Consider the following 21,218-nt stretch of genomic DNA (forward strand, 5'->3'; position numbering starts at 1 on the left):
GATAGGCAGAGAAATCCAGAAGGTGGAGATCGGGGGAAGTCACTCTGAAAATGTTAAAGAAGAAAGGTTAAGAAGATACTAATTTTCTTTTTATGTTTTGTGTTTATAATGTTAAGTTGTATATGTTTGTTGTGTTTTGTTTGTATAGTTCTTGAGAAAGTGAATAAATATAATTTATAATAAAAAAGAAAGACTCCACTGCCTATTGGAGGAGACAATCCTGAGCCAAGAGAGAGCAAGCTCTGTGTTAGGCAGCTTCCTTTGGGGTTCACTTGGTTACATTTATAAGGGTGAGCAGGTTTTGTTTGGGCCGAGCTATTGCTACCTGGGCATGGAGACTTTTATTGTCTAGCTGTTTCGTTTCTGGCTGAATGGAACCTTTTGGGCTGGATCAACTTAAAGATTGATTAAGTCCAGCCTTCTGGCATTCATGCAGATTCCTCTCCCACTCAACAAGGACTCTGTCTGCCCTTTGGAGCGAGGCAGATCCTCTTCCCAGGAGGTTCCGCCAGGCTTAGAGCGAGTGCTGTGCTCTCCCTTCCGCTTGGCCTATTGTGAGCGATCAGGTCTGCTCTCCTCAGGGAAAATGAATGTGTCCCTCCCTCCCCGCCCTCTCTCTGCGGTTGCTGCAGATCAATAAATCAATCCCTGAGTAAGGGCAGTGTCCCCCATTGATGTGAAGGCAAATGATGGTGCCATTCCAGTGGAAGCACCAGGGTGGGTGGAGGGAAGGTGCTAATTCCCCAGTTTCTGCTTTGTGCCTGCTTTTCCAGCTTTGCCATTCTCTAAAGAGGCTTGGAATGAAAATTCCTAGGGCGCTTGGCAAATTGCAGGCATGAAGCTGTGCCATTTTGGGTTCCTGTCACCACTGTTGCTGGGTTGGGTGGGAGTGGTTGTGTGGGTGGGCTTTAACCCCCCCCCCCTTTTGTAGGCCAGGGCCATCCGTTTCGGAGCCGGCCCTCCCAAAATATCCAGTCCTAAGCCTGGTTCCAGGCTGCAACATGCCACAAATGGAGGTCTGGTACGTTGCAGGTGGATGTATACAGAGACAACTTGGGCAAGTGATCCCTGCCACAACCTGCTGGGAACACATTCTCCCTTCATCCCAGGCCACTGGGCACATGATCTCTATTACTGTTGAGGGGCAACTCCTTCCTTACACCAAGCAGGGTGATTTCCAGACTCCTCTGTACAATCTGTTAATTCAGCATTCAGCCCATTTTGCTTGCACAAAGCTTGCACAGAGATTAGATAATATTTGGGCTTAATTGGGCATTCTTTTCAATTTCTTTATGAGGCAGTTATATGGCAATGAGATTTCCCCCTTCATTCACCCCGATTTGCTTGTGGGGTGCTTACACATCTTCCGGTTAGTAATTCATTCATCCCCCACTTTTCTTCCCATCTTCCCATCACTTCCCAAATTGAAAGAAATAAAAAAAGCAAAAGCAAAAGTGGATTTGCTTTGTTAGGATGGAGAGGTGCTTTAATTCATGGAAGGTTCATGGTACAGTTGAATCTTTCTTGCAAAATGAGTCTGGAGGCACATTCAGTCATCTGTGCATGCTCCAAAGTCCTTCCACCAAGCTTTTCCTAAAGGGAAAGAAGTGAACTTAGCTGTGTAACACCCAGTGCTCCACCCCCAGTTGTGGTGTTGGGATGGGTGTGCACTAGGTGTTTGCAGTAACAGATAATGGCTTCCCTTGACCCAGCACCTGCTTTTTTAGCAAAGAGATCTTTGGGCCCCAGAGGAGCAATTGTGCCTCTTGGATTCCTGGGCAAACAGCTGCTGCTCAGACAAGAAGCAGCAACTGGTGTCCAATGCTACTTTTGCAGCAAAGGAAACTGATACGGTGGCCATTGTGTGCTGGTGTCTGCTGTGCCCTCCTGCTCTTGGGGGCCTCCTTAGAAAGATGACAGCCTGGAAATTTGACTTGTTGATCAGGGCCTGGTTGCCATTTGTGGATCTTCTAAGAAATACACTTTAAAAACACATGTGTATTATTTTCCATGTAAGTGCTTATCTGATCTGATCCCCACATTCTTTGTTACCTTGGTATACACGGGATATAAGGGCCATTGCATATTTTAAAAAGAGAATGTCTCTCTGGAGCGTTGCAAAGGGTAGAACTTACGTGTCTGAGAGTGAAGCTTCCAGGCCGGGTGAGCCCAACGCCATTATTTGGGCTAGTAGTGCTTTGCATTTGTCCTGGTGCGATTTTTCTCTAGAAGCCTGAGTTCTAGCCTGGATTTCTGCTCTCCAGCCCCAAAATAAATACTAGACTCTCTCCCTGCTTGGACAGAGCACAGGGCCCTCAGTTTTAATCACTGGTCGAATTTGCTAAGTTGCATGTTTCAGTGCTCAGTCCTCTGTGCGTGCAGGCAAAACTTCTGGTTCTGTTGGTTGCTCCTGTTACCTTCCCAATTTGGCCCACTTTGCGCTGGGCTTTAATGGAGTAAAAGGGAGGAAATTCCATTGGGACAGAAGGAAGTGCGATAACATTGAGTGCCTTTGCAACAAGGCTGGTTCTGGTGTGTAAAAATAGTGTTTGGGTAAGCAAGCGCTTTGCGTTATTTGTTGTCTGAGTGAGGAGGCCTGGCAGCACCCACAGATGCTTTTCGGAGCAGCCCCAGCAACTCTCTGCCCACTGGGACCTTGCAGCTCTGCAGGCGGCTTCTGTGTGGGAGAGGAGAAGAGCAGGACATTTGGCATGTCCACCCACAGTGAGGTGGGTCAAGCCTGCTCCCTGCAGGGTTCAGCTGCACTCCCTCGGATAGCATTCAGCAGTCCCTGGTGCGGAGACCGTCGTGGCTGCCATTGCTAAGGCGACTGACGTGGGAGGCTCTGTGGAGCGAGCTGGAAGAGTGGGAGGCTGGCCATGAGAGTGCTCAAGTTGCAGGAAAGCAGCAACAGAGAAGCAGGGGGGAGAGGGGAGGCCTGTGCGTGGGATGTGGGACTCTGTGGACAGGCTTAGACAGCAGCACTATGCCAAGCTCACACCTAAACCCCTCAGCTGAATTCTGCAGCTTGCGTTTTGCATCTTTCAATAAATGGGGGAGGAATATTTGTGTTTTCTCCTCCGTGGTTAGCTATTATGCAATCAAACTTCCTTTGAAAAACCCATTTGCTGCATTGAGAAGGCCAAAGTTACGCAATGAGGGGAAATGCTTCGTGGATTCCAGTCACATTCCTCTTGGATCACCTTTTAGGCTATTTGTTCCCAACCAAAAAGCCTTCTGAAAAACAAGTACTGTAGTCTCTTTAATGACTTTGCCATTTGCATGCAAGCAAGAATCGCCTGGTTTTTTTGGGGGGGGGGGAGAGGTAAGCAAAGAGGAAAGAAGCCGAGGTGGGATTGGTCTGTAGCAGTTCTGCATCGCAGCCATGTAGGTTTGAGCTTATCTCCCTGTCTAGGATCTAGTTTTGTGCCAGAACATGGCAGAGTGTTGGGGCATAGTTGCATGCAAGAGGGACAGGCCCTTCTGCGTTTTGCTTGCTGCATCCCCACAAATCCATGTGTCATCATGCAGATTGCAAATGTTTGTGGCTTCTCACCACCATGTGTTGTATGGGAAACCATAGCAGCTCCTGTGACATTTGGGTTTTTATCCATGCATGTCTGAAGAATGAATATGATGTGGGAATCCTTCAGAGGCAACACAGAAGGTTCCAAATATCTGCTGATATCCAAACTGATCTTTGACTACTGCTTACTTCTGCATACCCTATTTTCCTCCAGCATGTCCCCTTCCCTTGCCAAAGGGCTTTCTGACTCTTCTGAGATGTATCAAATGACCAAAAAATTTATTGATTCATCTCATCAGAGACACAAAGTAAAAGTTAGCAAAATTATGAGTTTGTGTGGTGCAGACTAGGAAAAAATCTGGTTCAGATATGACCCACATTCCAGTAGTAGCAAGGTGCTTCTCTCAGCTTGACCTCAGCCCCCACCACCTATCTGCAGTGTGAGGACAATAGTACTGATCTACTTTACAGTGGCTCACAATGTAATGCAAAGCCATTGTTTGTTTGACAAACTATGAGCTATCTCACAGATGATCTAGCAAACCATGGCTCATTTCTCCAAAATTTGTTTTGTTTTCCATTTTGTACCATTGTGGCTGGAGCGGAGCAGCCAAACCATAATTAAGGAACCACTAATAAATCTTAAACCATTATTAAGTAAGGGTTTGGGGTTTGCATAGAACACTGAGCCATAGTTTAAAAACCCCAAATTTCTAAGCCATTGACGAACCATGGCTTTAAATTTTGGTTTGTTGGTAGATGCTGGGGAGACTTTGGATGATGAAACTGTAATAATAATTAGGTTCGGCCCCAGAAGGGAGTCCACGAACCCGAGGGAGAGCCTCAGCAGGGCTCCCCTCCTGTCAAGAGCACCTAAGAACAAATAGAGACGATACAGAATCTCCCAAAGCAAAGTGATAGCCCTTTATTAGAAAACTGCTGCAGCAGGGTTTTTTGCAAGCAAAAGACCTCGAACAATGGTGCGCAAGCTCCTATATAGACTTTTGAAATTGCCCCCCTCCAGCTCAAGACCACCCCTCCATACATCACAAATTGGGAGGGTCTGTTAGCAGTGATCTGAGCATCCTGGATCCTGCCCCCTGCCTCCTCTTGCCCTCCACCAAAAACCCATCAAGTGAAGCAAAAGATATTTACATTTCCCTATTTCCCAGCCAAGTTAATCACACCCTTTTGTCTGGCACTCAGGTATCAGGATGCCAGAGACTATCACTCAGGCAGAGGGCTGCTGAGTAGCTGGAGGGTCAACCCCCCCCCCCCTTTGTTCCTGAGCCAAAGAAATACTTGGTCAGTTGGGAGTCAAAATGGAGTGAGGCCTGTCTTCCTGTGCTGTTTTTCAGACATGTGGCCTTATTTGTTTTGGCACATTAATAACAATTATTATATATAAATAAAATACCTTAAAATTCTTACAACAAAACAAACCATGGTTTAATAAGCAATAGTTTAATACAGTGTCTTTCAACCACTGTTCCGCGGCACACTAGTGTGCCGCGAGATGTTGCCTGGTGTGCCGTGGGAAAAATTGTGTTTATTTGATTCCTATTCAAGAGAATTACTTTATATATAGTCAATATAGGCACAGAGTTAATTTTTTAAACATTTTCTAATGGTGGTGTGCCTCGTGATTTTTTTCATAAAACAAGTGTGCCCTTGCCCAAAAAAGGTTGAAAAACACTGGTTTAATAAACAGTTGCTTAGTGTTGTGTGCACACCAGGCCAGTGTTGGCATTCAAATTGCTACGCACTGAAATAAGTTATATTAATACTAAGCATTGTGGTGACTCTCTTCTTCTGCATGGAGAATATCCAGTTGCATTAGTTCCATGTGCCTTGCTGCTTGGTGTTTCTGAATAACTTATTTGAAATCCCACTTACTGCATGGATGAGGCCTTTCTCTCTTGCATACAGTATTTTCTCCAGCTGTGCCATTTCTCTCTCCCTCTTTCTGTGTGGTTTGGTATTGGGGCGGGGTGGCGGTGGAACCCTACACCTCTCCTTCGCTCACAGATGGGGCCTTTCTACAGTGTCACTGCTGGTTTGCATAAAGAAGAGGGAGGCGTGTGGCTGCGTATGGGGTTGGCTGACACCCAATGAGGTTTTTAATGCACACTTCACCTCAAATAAGGAAACACAAGAGGGCCGTAACACAGGGAGGCTGGCCGGGTGACATCACTGCTCAAAGAGTGACCAAAGTGCAATTCTTGTCTGGTGGCTTGTTAACTTGGAGCAGGACGGGAGGCTGGCTCGGACCCTCAGAGCGACTCTGTGGATCTGTGCATTCATTCTGCACCCCTTTGGGACATGGTCACGGCGCCTTCCAGCTGAAAGGAGGGCACACCAGCAGGCAAATGAACACCGAGAAATACAGGAAGTTCCTGGATGGACTCAACAACCTGAAAGGTACAGACGCAAGCTCCTTTATTTCTCCCCCATTGGGAGAAAGGAGCAAGGTAGCTGAGCCAACTCTGTTGCCAGGCTGAAGTGGGAGCAGAGCCCGTTCTCTGGCGAGCACAGGTGCCAGGGATAGGAAGGAATAAGCTCCCAAAGGCTGGCGACGGACAACAGTTTTGCAGCCAGTTGAAGGTGGTTTGCCAGGCACTTCACTTGACTGGAGAGGGGGGCAGCTGTGCACAAGCGTTCCTTTTGTTCCACGGCTGCCTCTGGTCAAGCAGGCTTTGCAGGTTTTTAGGATTTAGTGAAAACTGCAAATCCTTTTGGCCAGTGGTGCAAATGGGATGTGTGTCTGCATCGTGAGCAGCAGCAGCAGCACCAGCGATTTCCTCTTCAACCTGCCTTCAGCTCTCTGAAGAGCCATTGTCTCCAGCTGGAGACTGGCTTTGTGGGCAGTCCGGCTGGAAGGGAAGCGACTGTTCTCCTTGCCATTAATCTCTGTCTGCCTCAGGTCGGCTGTTCTGTTGGTGGGGTGGGGGATCGACCCCTGTCCTGCTTTGTTCTTCAAGAGGTAGCTGGCCCAGCCTTTGTCCTGGCGGTCCCACCTTGTTTCCTGTACCCATTTCTCCTACGGTGTCTCAGTGATGCATGAGTCAGAGTTTAAACATGAACCTCTTTCCCGTAGTAGCTGAAGGCAATGGCTTTATAGGGGCAGAAAAGGATCTAGAAAGCATTTGCTCTTTTACATAAGAAAAACAACTCTCTTTTTTCTTAAGAAAAGGCTGCATTATTGCCATTCCTTGAAGTCTAGAGAGGGCTTTGCTAAATAACACCCTGAGAACTTTGCTTCTTCCTGCCCTCTGAATCTACCATCCTTGTTAGGTTCTGATTTGAAGAGAAGTTTCCAAGCATTTTAGCTCTGTATGGTTTTTTTTTGGGGGGGGGATATGGATGGACAGACACATAAAGCTCTTGTACAAACCAGGATTGTAGACTGGAGAGAGCAGATGGTGCTATGTGATCCTTTTGTACCAGGATCGTGATGGATGGGGACACTCCTTGATGCTCCAGCCAACCTCTCACTTCCAACTCCATTTCCCCCCACCTCTTCCCCCCCACCCCACCCCCAGAGGTTGGGAGAGGGGAGAAATGTGCCAATGGACATTTGATCAAGCTTTCTCTGGCCTCTTGAAGCAGGTGCTGGATGGTGGTGGTGGTGGGGCGCTTGCACAAATGTTCAGTCTGCGCATGCGGTGTGTGGCTAGTGAGATACTTGGGCATGTGCTGAATTGCGGCTTGGCTCAATATGCCTTCCAGATATTTTTGCAGCAGGGCAGTCTGTGCCATGCTGGAGATGTTCAGAGCCTTCTCAAGATTGGTTGCCGTGCCAGTTTGAAAAGGCAGAATGGTGCAGCAGAATTCGCTGTGCCCAAATGCTCAATGGTCATACTTGAAATGTTGCTCCGACAGGGGAGGTGCTTATGGCAGGGGGTTCGACTGGCTTATTTGTAGCGGGAAAGGGTTTTGGTGGATTCCTAAGGCTGATGCTTGTTTTCTCCAGGTTATGTCCAGTCACCCTTTTGGGAAGGTTGCATTCCCCTTGGACCCACAACCACACATTTCCTGTGCTCAGTTGTCTGCAAGCCCCTCTGAGCAGCAGAGAGGGACAGGAGCAGCTGCAGTGGGATAGGGTAGAAGCCGATTCTAGGAAAGAGCCATAGCTCAGTGGCATCCCACCAATGTTGCATGCAGATGGTCCTGGGTTCAGTCCCCAGAATTTCTTCCTAAGTCTGAGAAATAGTCTTCTTTTGAGCCCCCAAGCAGCCACTGAGAGTTGATGTAGTGTCCAACCATCACTTTGGAACTCCCTGCCCATTGACACCAGGCAGCCACTCTTTGTGGTTAAAACATTTTTTGTTAGGCGAGCCTATCCAGAGACATGTCGAATGTTGATGTGTTTTAATCGGGTGTTTTTTACTGTTGTTAATAATGTTTTAAATTGTTTTAAACTGTTTTATCGGTAGTTTTAATATTTTGCATAAACCGCTCAGATTTTGCTGCAATCAATTGGTGTCTGAGCTTCCCCAAATGAATAAATAAATCCACCCTGAGCTTTACAGATCTCGGTGGACCTACAATCAGATTCCTGGGTGTGGCAGCTTCCTGTGTTCCTATGGGCAAGGACTTAGAGGGGAATGGGCAGGCAGCTGGGCTCCATGGCTCAAACCTCCTCTGTGTCGGCAAGCAAAGAAGTCTGCTCTTGACTCTTTCACTGGCTTGAACTGCAGGAGAATATCATGTCTTGTTGGGGCATCTCATTAGTCAATGTGTTTTGGCCTAGTTTCCTCTCTCTTTCCTGTTTATTTTCCTGGCCCCCAGCAGGGCTCCAGAGCTTTCCTGGGGTAGTCCAGTGACCCATTTTGACTTGTTGTGGCCTCTGTTCCTTCCGTTCCCTGTTGGAATAAGGGTGGTTGGTAATGGCAACCCCAGCGGGGAAGTCTCCCCAAACAAGCCTGTGTTTCAAACACAATCTAAATTTGAAATGGTCGTACTGCAGCCAGGCTTGTAGACAGCTGCTCACCTCATCGCCTCTGTTGATTTAAAAATTGCCTCTAGGTGACCAGGAAGGAGATATGGAAGACGGTTCTTTTCCCCCCTTTTAGGTGACTCCTGTGCCACAAATGGTTGATACATAGTGTGGGGTGGTTTGTTTGTTTGTTTGTTTAAACGGGGCAGTCTTTGACTTGTTTGAGGCTGCGATGGCACCAAAATATGACAGTTTCCTCAAATAAAGCAAGTTATAGGAGCCGAGGAAATCAGGAATTGCCTTAAATGGGGACGCAGGGGCTTGAAACAGCTTGGAATCTGCTATTTATTGTGATGACTAGTAATAGTAGTAGCACCAGCAGCAGGAGCCCACGTTTTCTCAGGGTTAAAAGCATTGTTTGGGAGAAAGGCACTCCTTTCTCCTTTTGACTATTATGCTTCAGCAATGATCTGCCATGACTCGAATGGGATCCAGGAGAGCTTAAATTCTGCCCTGACTGTCCGTAATTTTTTGCTGGAAGTTCTCTCAGCTGATCATGATGTTTTGCGTTGCAAAGGTGAGCTGTGTGTTTGGTTTAGCTCAATGCCAAAGGGGCTGCCCTCTGCCTGTTTTCACATTCCCACCTGGCTCGCTGTCACTTTCATGTTGCCAGACATAGAAGAGAGGCCTGTGACCTCCTGTTCCTGCATTTGCCATACAAGAAGAGTTAATCCAGTTCACTTAAATTGGAAGGACTGTGTGTGTGTGTGTGTGTGTGTGTGCACAGAAAGAGTGTTTTAGAGAAGAGAAAGTTGGGGCTGTGTCCTTCATAAATGTTTCCCCCCCGCCCTGTCTCCACCATTTGCAGCTGGTGTTGGGGAATCAAGTGTAAACCAAACTCCTGCATGGCTCAAGTAGTGAAGCAACTGTTTGGAATTAAGGGCAAGCCTGGAGACATTCTTTTAACACACACACACACACACACACACACACACACACACACAGTCATATAACCCTCCCCATTTGGCTAGCACATCAGCAGCTGTGATACGGAAGTCAGTTTGGCAACTCATTGCCAACCAGCTGGCCTTTTTGTTTAAAAAGTACCTTTTAAAAAATGAAAGGTATTGCATACCTGTCTTCTGCCCGGTGCTGGACCTTCTGTTTTTCTCCACTTGGCCCAGCTGACCTTGTGTTCCACTTTTGCTCCTCCTGCTTTCAATTCTGCATCTATGCTGGTTTAGGGCTAGGCAATTAGCAGGTCGCTGCTGGATTTGTGGAAGAGACAGCATTTGTTCTTGTGATGCAGCCTCTGCTGCGTTCCTCTCCCCTTAGCTTGTAGACCCTCTTAGGAAAGCTGTGCAGAGGGACTCTGGCCTTTGGACTCAAGGAATGTTCAAGGAGCTTTGGCAAAGATTGTGCCCAGTGGGGAGTGGGAAAGACCTGGATTGCTGTGTGGCTTTTTGACATATTCCTTTGGGACCCTGCTGCCTTGCTAGCCTTCTTCACTTCTTGATTGTTTTGAACCCACTGTGCTGAAATTATAATTCCGCTGTTTTATATTTTTTCTAAGATGGTTTGAGGGTTGTTGTTTTTTAAAAAAAACCCACAAATCAAGCAGTATGCAAATTTCATGAAATAAACAAATGCTCACATTCCTGCAATGCTGTTGCTGCCAATGTCACAGCTTCCCCACATTTCTGCAAAAGGCCTTCAAAGAGATTGCAGCCCAGAACTGTGGTATTTGGTAGCAAAGTTGATTCTGTTGAATTTGGACTCTGGTCACTGGAACATCAAAGTAACTGTCTTCCTTTTAGGTGTTTGGTTATAACTATTTTTGCTGTGCTGTTGCTAGAGGTGGCTGTCCTGCAAGGATTTCCTTAGTTTTCATTTTGCATCTGTTTGGCCTCTGCATGGAGATGGGACAGACCTTGGTGTTTCATGGCTACCTCACTGCCCTGTTTATCATATACCCTGACAGGTAACCCTTGGCAGGTAACCCTTCACACATGCGTGAGAGAGGGGGCTAAGACACAAATGCTTGTGCCTCAACTAGCCTGTTAGTCTTCTAGACTTGTGCTCAAAATCCAACCAACAATTTAGTGGGTTGCTCCAACTACTCTGTGCAACTTCTTCACAATGAAATGAAATAAAACCTGGTGCGTGAATTCTGAATTCCTGATTTACTTGCAGCTTTCAGGGTGTTGGGCAGCAATCCTACAGGTTGAGTTGGGCCATTGGGGATGGATTCTACTTGACACTGGTGCCAAGAATGAAGCAACTGTTGTGCTTAATTAATATGACACATGGAGCTTAAATCAAGCTCTGCTACAGCTCCAGAGTTACTTTAGAATGTTACCTTTTATGTCTGAAACTTAGAAGCTGCAGAACCCCTGAGTGAGTGCAGAATACCTTCTCATCATTTGAGAAACTACAGGCAGCCCTGGGTAGACTGGGGCTCATGGCTTCCAGGTTGAATGATGTGCTGGGGCAACCCAGCCAGATGGACGGTGTAAAATAAAATGGTAACTTTTGCACTTTTGATGAGGATAGTGGCCTCTTTCTAGCCCCATGTGACATACTAAATGCATGGGATGGAGACTGGATCACAACGTTCCACAGATTTGGTACCCTCTGGTGGGTCACATGAACGGGTTGTGTGGGGGAGGGGGGGAAGAATGATCCACAGATGCTGTTTGGATTACTTCTACCGTGATGCCACAATCCCGTAAAAGCATTTTGCTGATATGATTCTTTTTGTACATGAGGCCCTTGCGAAATGTGATACACTTCTTAACTGGATTGAAGGAAGATGTCTTAGAATCTAATGTTAGAACTTGGATACTTAGAATAACTTGTTCTGGGCTTCTTATGAAGGGTGGGATATAAATAAAACTTAACAGAATAAAACAGCATCCATCTATCCTGCAGATGGGTGGAATGGAGAAAACACCTTTGAGCCCTTGTGGAGTGCCCATTTTGTCACCATGAGGTCTGTTCGGAAAAATCTGCCTATATGTTTCCAAGGCCAGCTCAATGTTGAGTCAGCTCCAAATCTCTGAATGATCCCCTTCCCCTCCTCCACTTTGCCCAGGCTTTAAGTTTGATACTAGAGGTTCTTAATAGTTGTCTTGCTATCAGGTGAACAATGCTGTGTGAAAATGTGGGGAAAGACCTTTTCGGTGGTGGCACCCCATCCCCGGAATGCCTTTCCCTCTTGCTGTGTGTCTGGTGCCCACATTCCTTGGTTTTTTGGCACTGGCTAAAGATGTCCAGGGTTCTGGGTGGAGTTGTAATAAGGTTTGTTACTGTATTTAAAACCTGCTACAATACATAGCAGCTATATCGTTATGATAGTGCCTTAGTAATTTTTATCTGATGTGTTCGATTTGTTTCTTTTTGCAACAGTCATTGTGATGTGTTTTATTATGTTATAACAATCCTGGGATTGTTATAACAATGAAGAATGGGTTTATAAATGGAAGGAAATAATTATCTCAACATTCATTTCTTTTTTTAGTATAGAGTTTTTTTTTATTTTGCCCTTCTGATGGCTCTGCATCTTTTAAACTGTCAAAACTGTACTTGAATAGTACATTAGGACAAATACATTGTAATTGGTATACTTTATTTTAGTTTATGGCATGTGAATTTCTGCCCTTCTTTCAAAGAGCTGAGGGCAGTGTACAGAATTCTGTCTGTGAATGGCACAACAACCCTTTGAGGTAGGTTAGGCGGAGAGGCAGGAACCTGGCCAATGGTCACCCAGGGAGCTTCATGGCTGAGTGGGGATTTCTGAACCCATGTGTCTCCGGTATTGATTTTTGTCATGTAGGCCATTATGGGGGCTTTTGGTCAGTTAAGTGGGAGCTTGCATTTGAATGAAAAACAATAGGAATATTCCCATTTTGATCCATGCTGAGTCAGCAGTGTTCCCTCCCCTTCATTCCCCAGAGGGTTGTTGCAGAAGCAAAGCCCTCCTGTTACTTGTCTTATTTGTTCCCTTAGGCTGGAAGTTGCATTGCTTAATGTAGGTCACTGAGCTTTCCAGGAGAAATTTCCTGCCTCAAGTTTTGATGGGCAGGAGCCATGACGGTCACTGCTCTTGAACAACACACACATGCACACACCCTGTGCAAAGTGCCCAGTGGCTTCCTGTTTAGCTCACGTGGAGGGAGAAGCTCTTTTGACCAAGATTTTATTATGGCATCAACAGTGTCTCCCCAGATGTGGGTTTCACTTTCTCCCCAGCTGGCTTGTTGCTTTCCAGCAGGCAAAATTCCAGTAGCCAAGGTTTATGGACCACTTTTCCTCCCCTGTGTGCCTGGGCCATTGTACAGGAAACCTTTGGACCCTTAAAATGCTTCTGGCTACGCCTTCCTACAAAAGATGGCTTCCTTCAGTCTATCCGCCCTAAAGCAGTCTCAGAAAACAACTGCCCTCTACTATTGAAGGTTCATTCATGAACCCCATTCAGGTGGCAAAGGTGTGTTTCTGGGGGATGAGGAGAAGGAGAAGCCCTGCTTCATAGCTCTGAAGCTTTGTTCTCCATGAAGGAGCAGGAGCCCCTTGGCATTTTCTTACCTGACCTTCTGTGTGTGAGTTTCAGGGGTGGGGATTGGCCAGTGTTAATGACACCAGCCTTTGCCAACCAGTTGCCCTCTGGATGCTACTGGACTACAACTCCCATCATCCCCTGTCAGCAGGGGCAGATGGCAGTGGAAGTCCCACAACATCTGGAGGCCACCAAGTGATGATGATGATGATGATTAAAACTTACTTAATAATTTGGCAAAGACCAAACTACACAAAGGTTGAGTGTTTTATACCATGGGTTAATTGTTTTATGGTGTGTTTTCTCCTTTTGTTAACTTCTAGGTGTGCTCTCTGTAGCCAAAAGCGCTTTTTTATAGAAATGGCCTTTGCTTCCTTGAGTGTCTGTGGGGTGCCTGCTTCTGCCTTGAGGCTGCAGCTGTGTACATAATTGTACATGTAACCAGTAGCTTTCCACTTGAGTCTCTCTGGAGTGTGAGCCAGATGTGCATGCAGTAAAGTGGGTTAAGTGCCAGAAATTGGGCTGAGGCACAAGCAGTGTGCCCCCTCCCTGCCTTTTTGCTGTTTTGGGGTCACCATTCTGAATGCAGTGTCATTGACTGGTGATGAAAACACCATCTGCCCCATACCATATGTCCCCGTGCCTGTTTCCCCAAAGATACACTCAAAACCCAGTCTCCTGACCCAAGACGATGCTAATGTCTGCCCAAGGTGGATAACTGTGTCTTTGGATAGGATTTATCTGGTCCTCCGACTCTTTAGTGGCTGTGTATTGACTGAACCTGGGCGTTCCCCGAAATCATACCTGCTAGGGAGTGTCCATGTTGCTTGGACTGATTTGGCTAGCAAAACAGGGCTGGGTTCTTTTGGGCTCTGAATGTAAGAACATTGTTTGAGATCTTGTCCTTGCCGCTTGCCCAAGACCTTCACCACCCTTCAGCTTCCCTGAAAAGGTGGTTAAAGTGTTTTCCCAGGGTATTTGCTTCAAGTTACTTATTTATTGCATTTATATTCTACCTTTTTCTCCGAGGAACTCAAGGTGAGATGTATGCAGTTCTCCTCAATGCAACAACCCTACGAGGTAGGTTAGCCAGAGAGATGGTGACTGGCCCCCAAGGTCACCCAGGGAGCTTCATGGCCGAGTGGGGATTTGAACCCTGGTCTCCCAGGTCCTAGTCTGAGATTCTAACCCAGGGGTCGGCAACAGTTTTTGAGGCCGGTCTGGTCCACTCCCCAGCAGACCTCTCAGTGGGACGGAGCGTGCGCGCCCACGCATGCACTCAAGATATTTCCGGTGCTCTTCCATGTGCTCATGCGCACGGGTGCTCCTCCGTCCTGGGAGTGTGCTGGAAATAGCATGTACAAATGCATACGGGTGCTTGTGTGCACACACGCTATTTCCGGCACTCTTCAGACCCGGAAATCGGTCCCCGCAGAGAGAGAAAAAATTGCGCCGCTGCGAAAAACACGGAATCCCCACGCCAACCCATGGAACGGCCATGGGCCGGTTCCAGGAAGCTCATGGGCCGTAGGTTGGCGACCTCTGTTCTAACCATTGGGTGCAACCAAACTCAAACCTCTTGTGCTACAGGGAAGGGGAGAAAGGGGTGAGAAAGTCCGCCATAGGCAGCCTTAGAAGGCAGACTTTTCTGCCAAGGCTTGAGAGTGATCACCAGTTCTCAGGGGTTAGAGGTGCTCTAATGAAGGCATTGTTCCTTCTGGCCTTACTTCTTAACTCTCTCCCCGCCCCCCGCCCCCTTGGTGTCCTGCCTGGATGAACAGGTCTTGCAGGTTTTTGGAGTACAACCGAAACCTGTAAAGCACATTTGACCAGAGACTACAGAGGTGTGCCAGGAAAGAAGAAGAATTCATGTTTCATGAGCGGCAGAAACAGTCTTGTCTGAGCCAAGTTGTATGTTGTGCTAAGCCTTGTTTCTAAAAAGTCTGCTTGAAACTGGCCACTCTCTGTCAGCAAAAGCTCTGTGTCCACCACTAATTCCAGATCATGACCAGGAGGAGAGCATGACTCTCTTCCCTTCCCCCCATTTTCAGTGCCACTTTCCTGCTGGAAATCACCTCTGAAGGTGCTATTTGCAGCAAACCGCTTGCTTTTAAATGACGTGGTTAATGAGAGGAGCTAGGAGGAACTGGCTGCTTGAATCCTGGGGCCGGGGGGGGGGGGCGCCATCAGGTGGCGTCTGGGGGTAGGCCGGGCTCAGGATGCCACCTCCAGTCCCCCACTGCCAGTGTTTATTTTCCGTATTTTTGCTTTTTTGCCCAGTCATGTGTTAATTTCCTTGAATTGGAAGCAGTTGGGGCCACTCAAGGTGTTTGTGTCTGATAAGACAGCCTGAGCTATGACACTGTGTGTGTGTGTGCGTGTGCGCGTGTGCCTTGAGGCTTTTCTACCCCCCCACCCCTGGGGCAAGGGGTGCGATCCTTTGCAGCATCCCAGTGCTGTCTTGTGGAGATGAGTGGGAAACTGCATGGATCAGTGTGGGTGGGTGCAGTCCTAAGTATTTCTTGATGGCCTGTGGTTGAAGTTTCGTCTTCCTCACTCCAAGATGAAAGTTGGAGGCTTTTTAAAGGCTCCTGGGGATGCAAAGGCCACCTGAGAGCAGATGGAGCCTGGGGACTCGCTGCCACAGCAAGCTGGTAAAATTCCTATTTCCAGCTTGCTTGGTGGTTTCAGCCAAGCCCCTTTTCCTTTCTTCGTTGGCTCCCCACACCCTTTTGCTGCAGCCTGGGGAATACCAGCACTGGCCTCCCTTGCAGGGCTGTTTTATAAGGATTGTTGGGAGAACATGGGTGTAAGGTGTGTGTGTCTTTTTAACTTTATTTTACAATTACCTACAGAAACAATGCAAAGAATTGGACTCATTAGCAGGGTTTGAGTAAACATTTACAAATAACAAAATTTATACAAGTTATAAGATTATCAATGCAATAAATAAATAAAAACATTTGAAATGTTTGAAAATGTTAAGAACATCTCGAAATAACAGTCATACCTCAGGTTGCGTTCGCTGTGGGTTGCATCCGGTACGGGTTACGAACGTACCAAACCCGGAAGTACCAGAATGGGTTACTTCCGGGTTTCGGCATGTGCGCATGAGCAGAAGTGCGAAACTGCACTTTGCGCAGAAGCGCCGAATCGCACCGCGCATATGCGCAGACAGTTTGCACTCTGTTCATGTTGTGAATGGGGCTCCGGAACGGATCCTGTTTGCAACCAGAGGTACCACTGTATTGCTAAACAGCCACATATCCTCGCAGGTAATAATTTCAAGGTTGCATGGAACAGGTATCATTCAGCCATCAAATGTGTGGATGAACATGAATAACGAGGCAGAGTGTCACCTCACCAGGGAAAGATTTCCACAAGCGGGGAGACACCACCAAGAATGTCCTGCTGTGTGTCAGCAGCAGCACCAAAAAGACGTTTGTAAAACTGTCCCCATACCTACTTTTTGAACCAGGGCTGCCAGGGGTCACACTCTGGCTCCTGGCCTCCTATTCCAACAGAGCTTTATTGCTACTTGTGAGCTGGGCAGACTGTGCTCCAGGCTTCCTGATCATCCTACTCAGCAGGCCTGAAGGGCCATTTGCCTCCCACCAAGTCCTAGTAAGCTCTATGATGCTGGGGCTAAAGGAAGCAGGTCCATATCATCTGGGGCCAAGGAGAGCTGTAGTCCAAAGCCCCTGGAGGGCACCAGGTTGGGAATGGCTAGCCTGGACCCAAACTAAGCACAGAAATGTTAGCATTTGCATGATGTAATTTGGTTTATAATGGGCAAATAGGTTTTAAGACAGGAGAGCAACCCTCCAGGGAACAGAAGACTGATCCTTCTTTGCATTTTGATGATCTCAAATCCCTGCTTGTTGCCTTGTGACTTTCAAGGTTACATTGAGGGGAATAAGGGTGGGGAGTGTCTAGTGTAACAGCTGGGGGGCGAAATGCCCCTTTAAAAGTTTCCATGAAACGAACTGAGCTTCTGCTTCTGTTGAATGTGCCTGATTAGGAGGAAAGAGGTGAGGGGGATTTCCACATGAGCCGGGAGATGAATGGTGGAGGTTTCTGTTTGCATAAACACGCTTTCTGTTTGCATCCAAAAATCTCTCCCTCCCTCCCTCCTACACACACACACACACACACACACACACAATCCATGCAGTGACACAGGCGGAAGCAATGGTGCTGCTGCAGCTGGATCTGTCTAGCAAAACCAAATGAGAATTCGTTCAGCTGTTCAAATTAGAACTTGGCCAGACACGCGCAGGGTTTTCATGCTCCACATCTTCAGCGCCAGTTGCTAAAACAGCAAGGAGAATCTCTCTGACAAACCGATTTATTTTATCGCAGCAGGAGGCCTTCGAGGACTACTGCCCAGGTTCTCAAATGTGAGCTTTTGTCATGCCAAGTTGCCTTCCTTCCTTATTTCAAGGGTCCTCCCATTGTCGTCTCACCATGGCAAGGCCTCTTCTGAGAGAGGATTGCAGCCTGACAACCCTCAATTTCAGTGCCTCGCCCTCAGCTGGGGGAGTGTGAAGCCTGGCGCTTTAAGCCTGCAGCCCCCCCCCCCCCGTGAGGTCTGAATGGTTGGGGCAGTTAACCTGCAAAGTTGTCACAATGCAGACTGTAGCCATTGTGGGCATGGTGTGTGCATTATTATCTACCATTGCCTCAATTGCACTGACTTATTATTTGCAAATCCAAATAATTGTGGCACATCCATGTAAGCCGCCCAGGGTGGCTGGCAAAACCCAGGCAGATGGGCGGGGTATAAATAATAAAATGATTATTTATTTCTTATTTGCAGTTGGCCTAACCACTTGCTCTTCCCTCACGTTCCCACAGTGGATTCATTAACAGGATTTGCAAGACTTGAGCCTGTTTGGGATCCTTCTTCATACAGTGTTTGCTTTGGAAGCAAGAGCTATACACTGGGAAGGCCTCCTCCTCCTCCTCCTCTTCCTTACATGATTGCAATCTCTTTTCTTACCATGGCATGTAGAAAGATGATTGCAAGGGATGCTTCTCTGTTGGGGTTTTTTATTTCCTCGGACTTCTGCAAATTCCTGGAGGGTCAGGCTATCCAGGGGTACTAGCCAGGGTGGCTACATTCTGCCGCTGCTGCCAGAGGTACTATGCCTTTGTGTACCTGTAGCTGGGAATTGCAAGGGGGGGGGGGCAGAGTGCTGTTCCCTTGGGTCCTGCTTATGGGAGTTGTAGTCCAAAACACCTGGAGGGGCACGTGCCGGCTGGAAAGTCTGGAGGGCAACAGAGCTGCTCTAGCCACTGTCTCGGAGCAGCTGCTGGACCAGAACGGCATGCATCCGCAGGCCCCTTGGAGTGATTTTTGACTCACTTGAGTGGTGTTTGTGTTGGAAGTGGGTGGCCTGCCTGCGTGGAAGATGTTACAAAAATACACCGTGAAAGGGCCCAGCATACCAGAAAAAGACGCAGTGTGGATGGTTCCCACAAGCCTAACATTTTCATATTTCCCGTCTCTGCCAAGTAGCCTCTGGGTTTGGTGTTAGAATAACAGGCTTGTTTGTGAAGACACCGCAGCTTTTGTTCAACTGGCAAAAAGGGCCCTTTTCACTCCCTCATTCAAGGCTGCTTTCTCTCTCTCCCCCCTCCTCTATTTTTCTTCTTCTTTCCTGTTTCCTAAGCTGCTGTGGGAAGGTTGAAGAGCGTTTGAAGGGGATTCCTTGAAAGCACCCGGACGCTTGAGAAGAGGGGAATTGAGGGGGCTCAGTGAAGCAGAAGGATTTATGGGTTCATGAGGTCCCATGCACAGCCGAGGCTGCCCCCATACTTACAATAAAAATCCAGTCCACATGCAGGGGCCACAAGCAGATGCCAACCCACCTGTGTCAGGGGAAAGCACAAACGACCTCCAGAGTCACTGTCCAGTTTGTCCAAGTCTTCAGATGGACACTGAGCCTGAAGTGAGACACTTCTGTGTTTCACAGAAGTGTACCGGCATATTCACAGAAACATGGGTTGTTGTGAAGCATGGCTGGGCTGCTGACCTTGTGGAGAGGGCTACATTTCTTATGGGGTTTCAGCTGCAGGTGGGGCCGGATGCAAAGGTGGGTGGCTTTTTCTTGTTTTCTGCCACCTGCATGAGATTGGGCCAGGGGATGGAGGCTACCAAACCCACCTGTGAGAATCATCTCCAGGAGGTTGTGCAGCTGGTGGCCATCTCATGTTTGCCCTCAACATCTGGGTATTCAGAGCTATACTGCTCCTGTCTGTGGAGGTTCCATTTTATCTGACATCACTAATAGGCTTTTTTTCAACTGGAACTCAGTTCCGGCACCTCTTAGGTGAGCGCCATCGCCATTATAAGAGAGCAAGGGAGGTGTTCATGGTGAGTTCCAGAACCTCTTTTTCTACAAAAAACAGCACTGCTAATAGGCATTTATAGCTCTATCCCTCTCTGTATATCAGTCACAACCCCTTTTTGATGAAGCTACAGCCGGTCCCTTGGCCTAGTTGTTGTCAATGGGGATGGTGACCACGGGCGCTTTCTTGCAGGTGTGTGGCTGTATATTAGGGTGGCTTTGCATTGCTTTAAAAGTCCATGGTTGCTTTTTAAGCAAGTTCAAGGGTGGGGAAAAGGTGCTCTATGCAAGCAGCACTGCATCTGCTCAAATTGTCTTGCTTTTGGCAATGCTGTGTGCCCACACAGAGATCCAAGTGACCCTTTCTCCTGGGTCAGGCCCACCTTGTTCCAGCTTGTCCTTCTTTTGCCCTGGTCTCCCAGGTGGGGAGGCATCTCTCTCTCCCCCCCCCCCCGCTCCTCACTCAGTTGGTTGTGCCTTCATGGGAGGGAAAGTGTTAGGCGCTCCTTCCTTTTCACATAAATCTAGAAGGGCCTCTGGCCTGCTATCATGTCTGGTAACCCTCCCCTGGGGAAACCCCCACATGCTGGCAGCTTCCAGGGCTCTGCTATAAACAGCGATTAGTTGCTTGGGGTTCGAGGTCTCTGAGAACTTTACAAAAGGTCTGGCCTCGCTGCCTTTTTTCTCAGGACTTAATTAATTCTCTGTCTGTCTGCATGTCTCTTTTCTTTTTGGATTCTCACCCCCCCCCCCACAATTTTCTTGTTTGCTTTTTCTGCTTCCAAAGTTCCTTTTCTGTGGTGCTGCTGTGGATGGGTGGGGGCGTCTTGCTGCATCCAAAACATCTCCACGCCCCCTCACATGCACACCTTTTGCGAGCAGCCCACATCTGCTCCTTGCTGCCTGCTTCCGAACTTTCCTCTTTCTCTGTTGGCCAACACGGAGGTCTTCATTCCTGTCTGCCTCCATGACTCCCTCGTTTCTCTGCTCTGTTACCAAAACTGCCCTCCTCTTATCCATTCATTGTGTCTTAGTTTCTGCAATCAACCTCCCCACCCCGCTTTTTAAATGTTCAGGGTGATTTTCAAAAACTGTTTGTACGGTGCCGTCAATGTACTTTTTAGAGTAGCATGAGTTAAGAAAGGGGGGGGGGAAGGGTTCCTGCCTGCAAGGAGCTTGCAGTGCTAGGGGGAAAAGAGGAGACAGGAGATTCTCTGGGGAGCAGGATTTTCTCTTGTCAGTCTTGAACCACCAATATCATTTGAGTGACCCGCATATGAAAGATGGAGCAAGTTTGTTTTCTGCTGCTCCATGGGGTAGAACCAATGGATTGAAATGACAGGAAAGGAGAATCCAACTGAACATTAGGCAGACGGTAAGAGCTGTTCGACACTGGATGGGCTCGGAAGGTCGTGGAAGGTTTTTAAACAGGTTGGAGGCCCATCTTTCAGTGATTCTTCAGCCGTGGTTCCTGCATTGCAGGGGGTTGGACTAGATGACCCTTGGGGGGGGTCCCTTCCAACTCTGCGATTCTATGAACCGGAGTTTTGGTCCACGTGAGTCAATCCTAGAGGCCCCATCTTCAGTGCAGAGAGGAGCTGGCTGCCAGCCGCGTTGCTGATGTGCAGGGCAGTTGCACAAAAGCAGTGAGTGCGCACGTGGGCGCTTGTCGGGCATCTGCTGGAGCTTCACGGCTGGCACATTTTTGGAATGCCATTTCAGCAGCAGCTCCCCTTGGGCACTCTGGAAGCTGTGGAGGCAGAGGAGCTGTAGGGTGTGGGGATCTGCCTGGGCTGGCAGGAGCAGAGTAGTGATATGTTCATGTTTACATCAGTGCTTCTTCTC

General features: G+C 47.9%; 1 protein-coding gene across 3 annotated transcripts in view; it reads left to right on the plus strand.

Annotated features, from left to right (window-relative positions):
* The window catches only part of LOC117051320 (microtubule-actin cross-linking factor 1-like), a 145,213-nt gene that overhangs the window by 42,310 nt on the left and 81,685 nt on the right, over positions 1-21,218 (plus strand). The window contains exon 1 of one of the 3 annotated variants that reach the window (XM_033157597.1): positions 5,318-5,947. The exons of the other annotated variants lie outside the window; for them this stretch is intronic. Coding sequence (XP_033013488.1) covers positions 5,638-5,947 — 310 coding nt within the window. The 5' untranslated portion in view covers positions 5,318-5,637. Of the gene's footprint in view, positions 1-5,317; positions 5,948-21,218 lie in introns of those variants that run through there. 3 annotated transcript variants of the gene reach the window in all.

This window comes from Lacerta agilis, chromosome 8 (assembly GCF_009819535.1).
Source record: "Lacerta agilis isolate rLacAgi1 chromosome 8, rLacAgi1.pri, whole genome shotgun sequence".
In the NCBI taxonomy this organism is placed as follows: Eukaryota; Metazoa; Chordata; class Lepidosauria; order Squamata; family Lacertidae; genus Lacerta; species Lacerta agilis.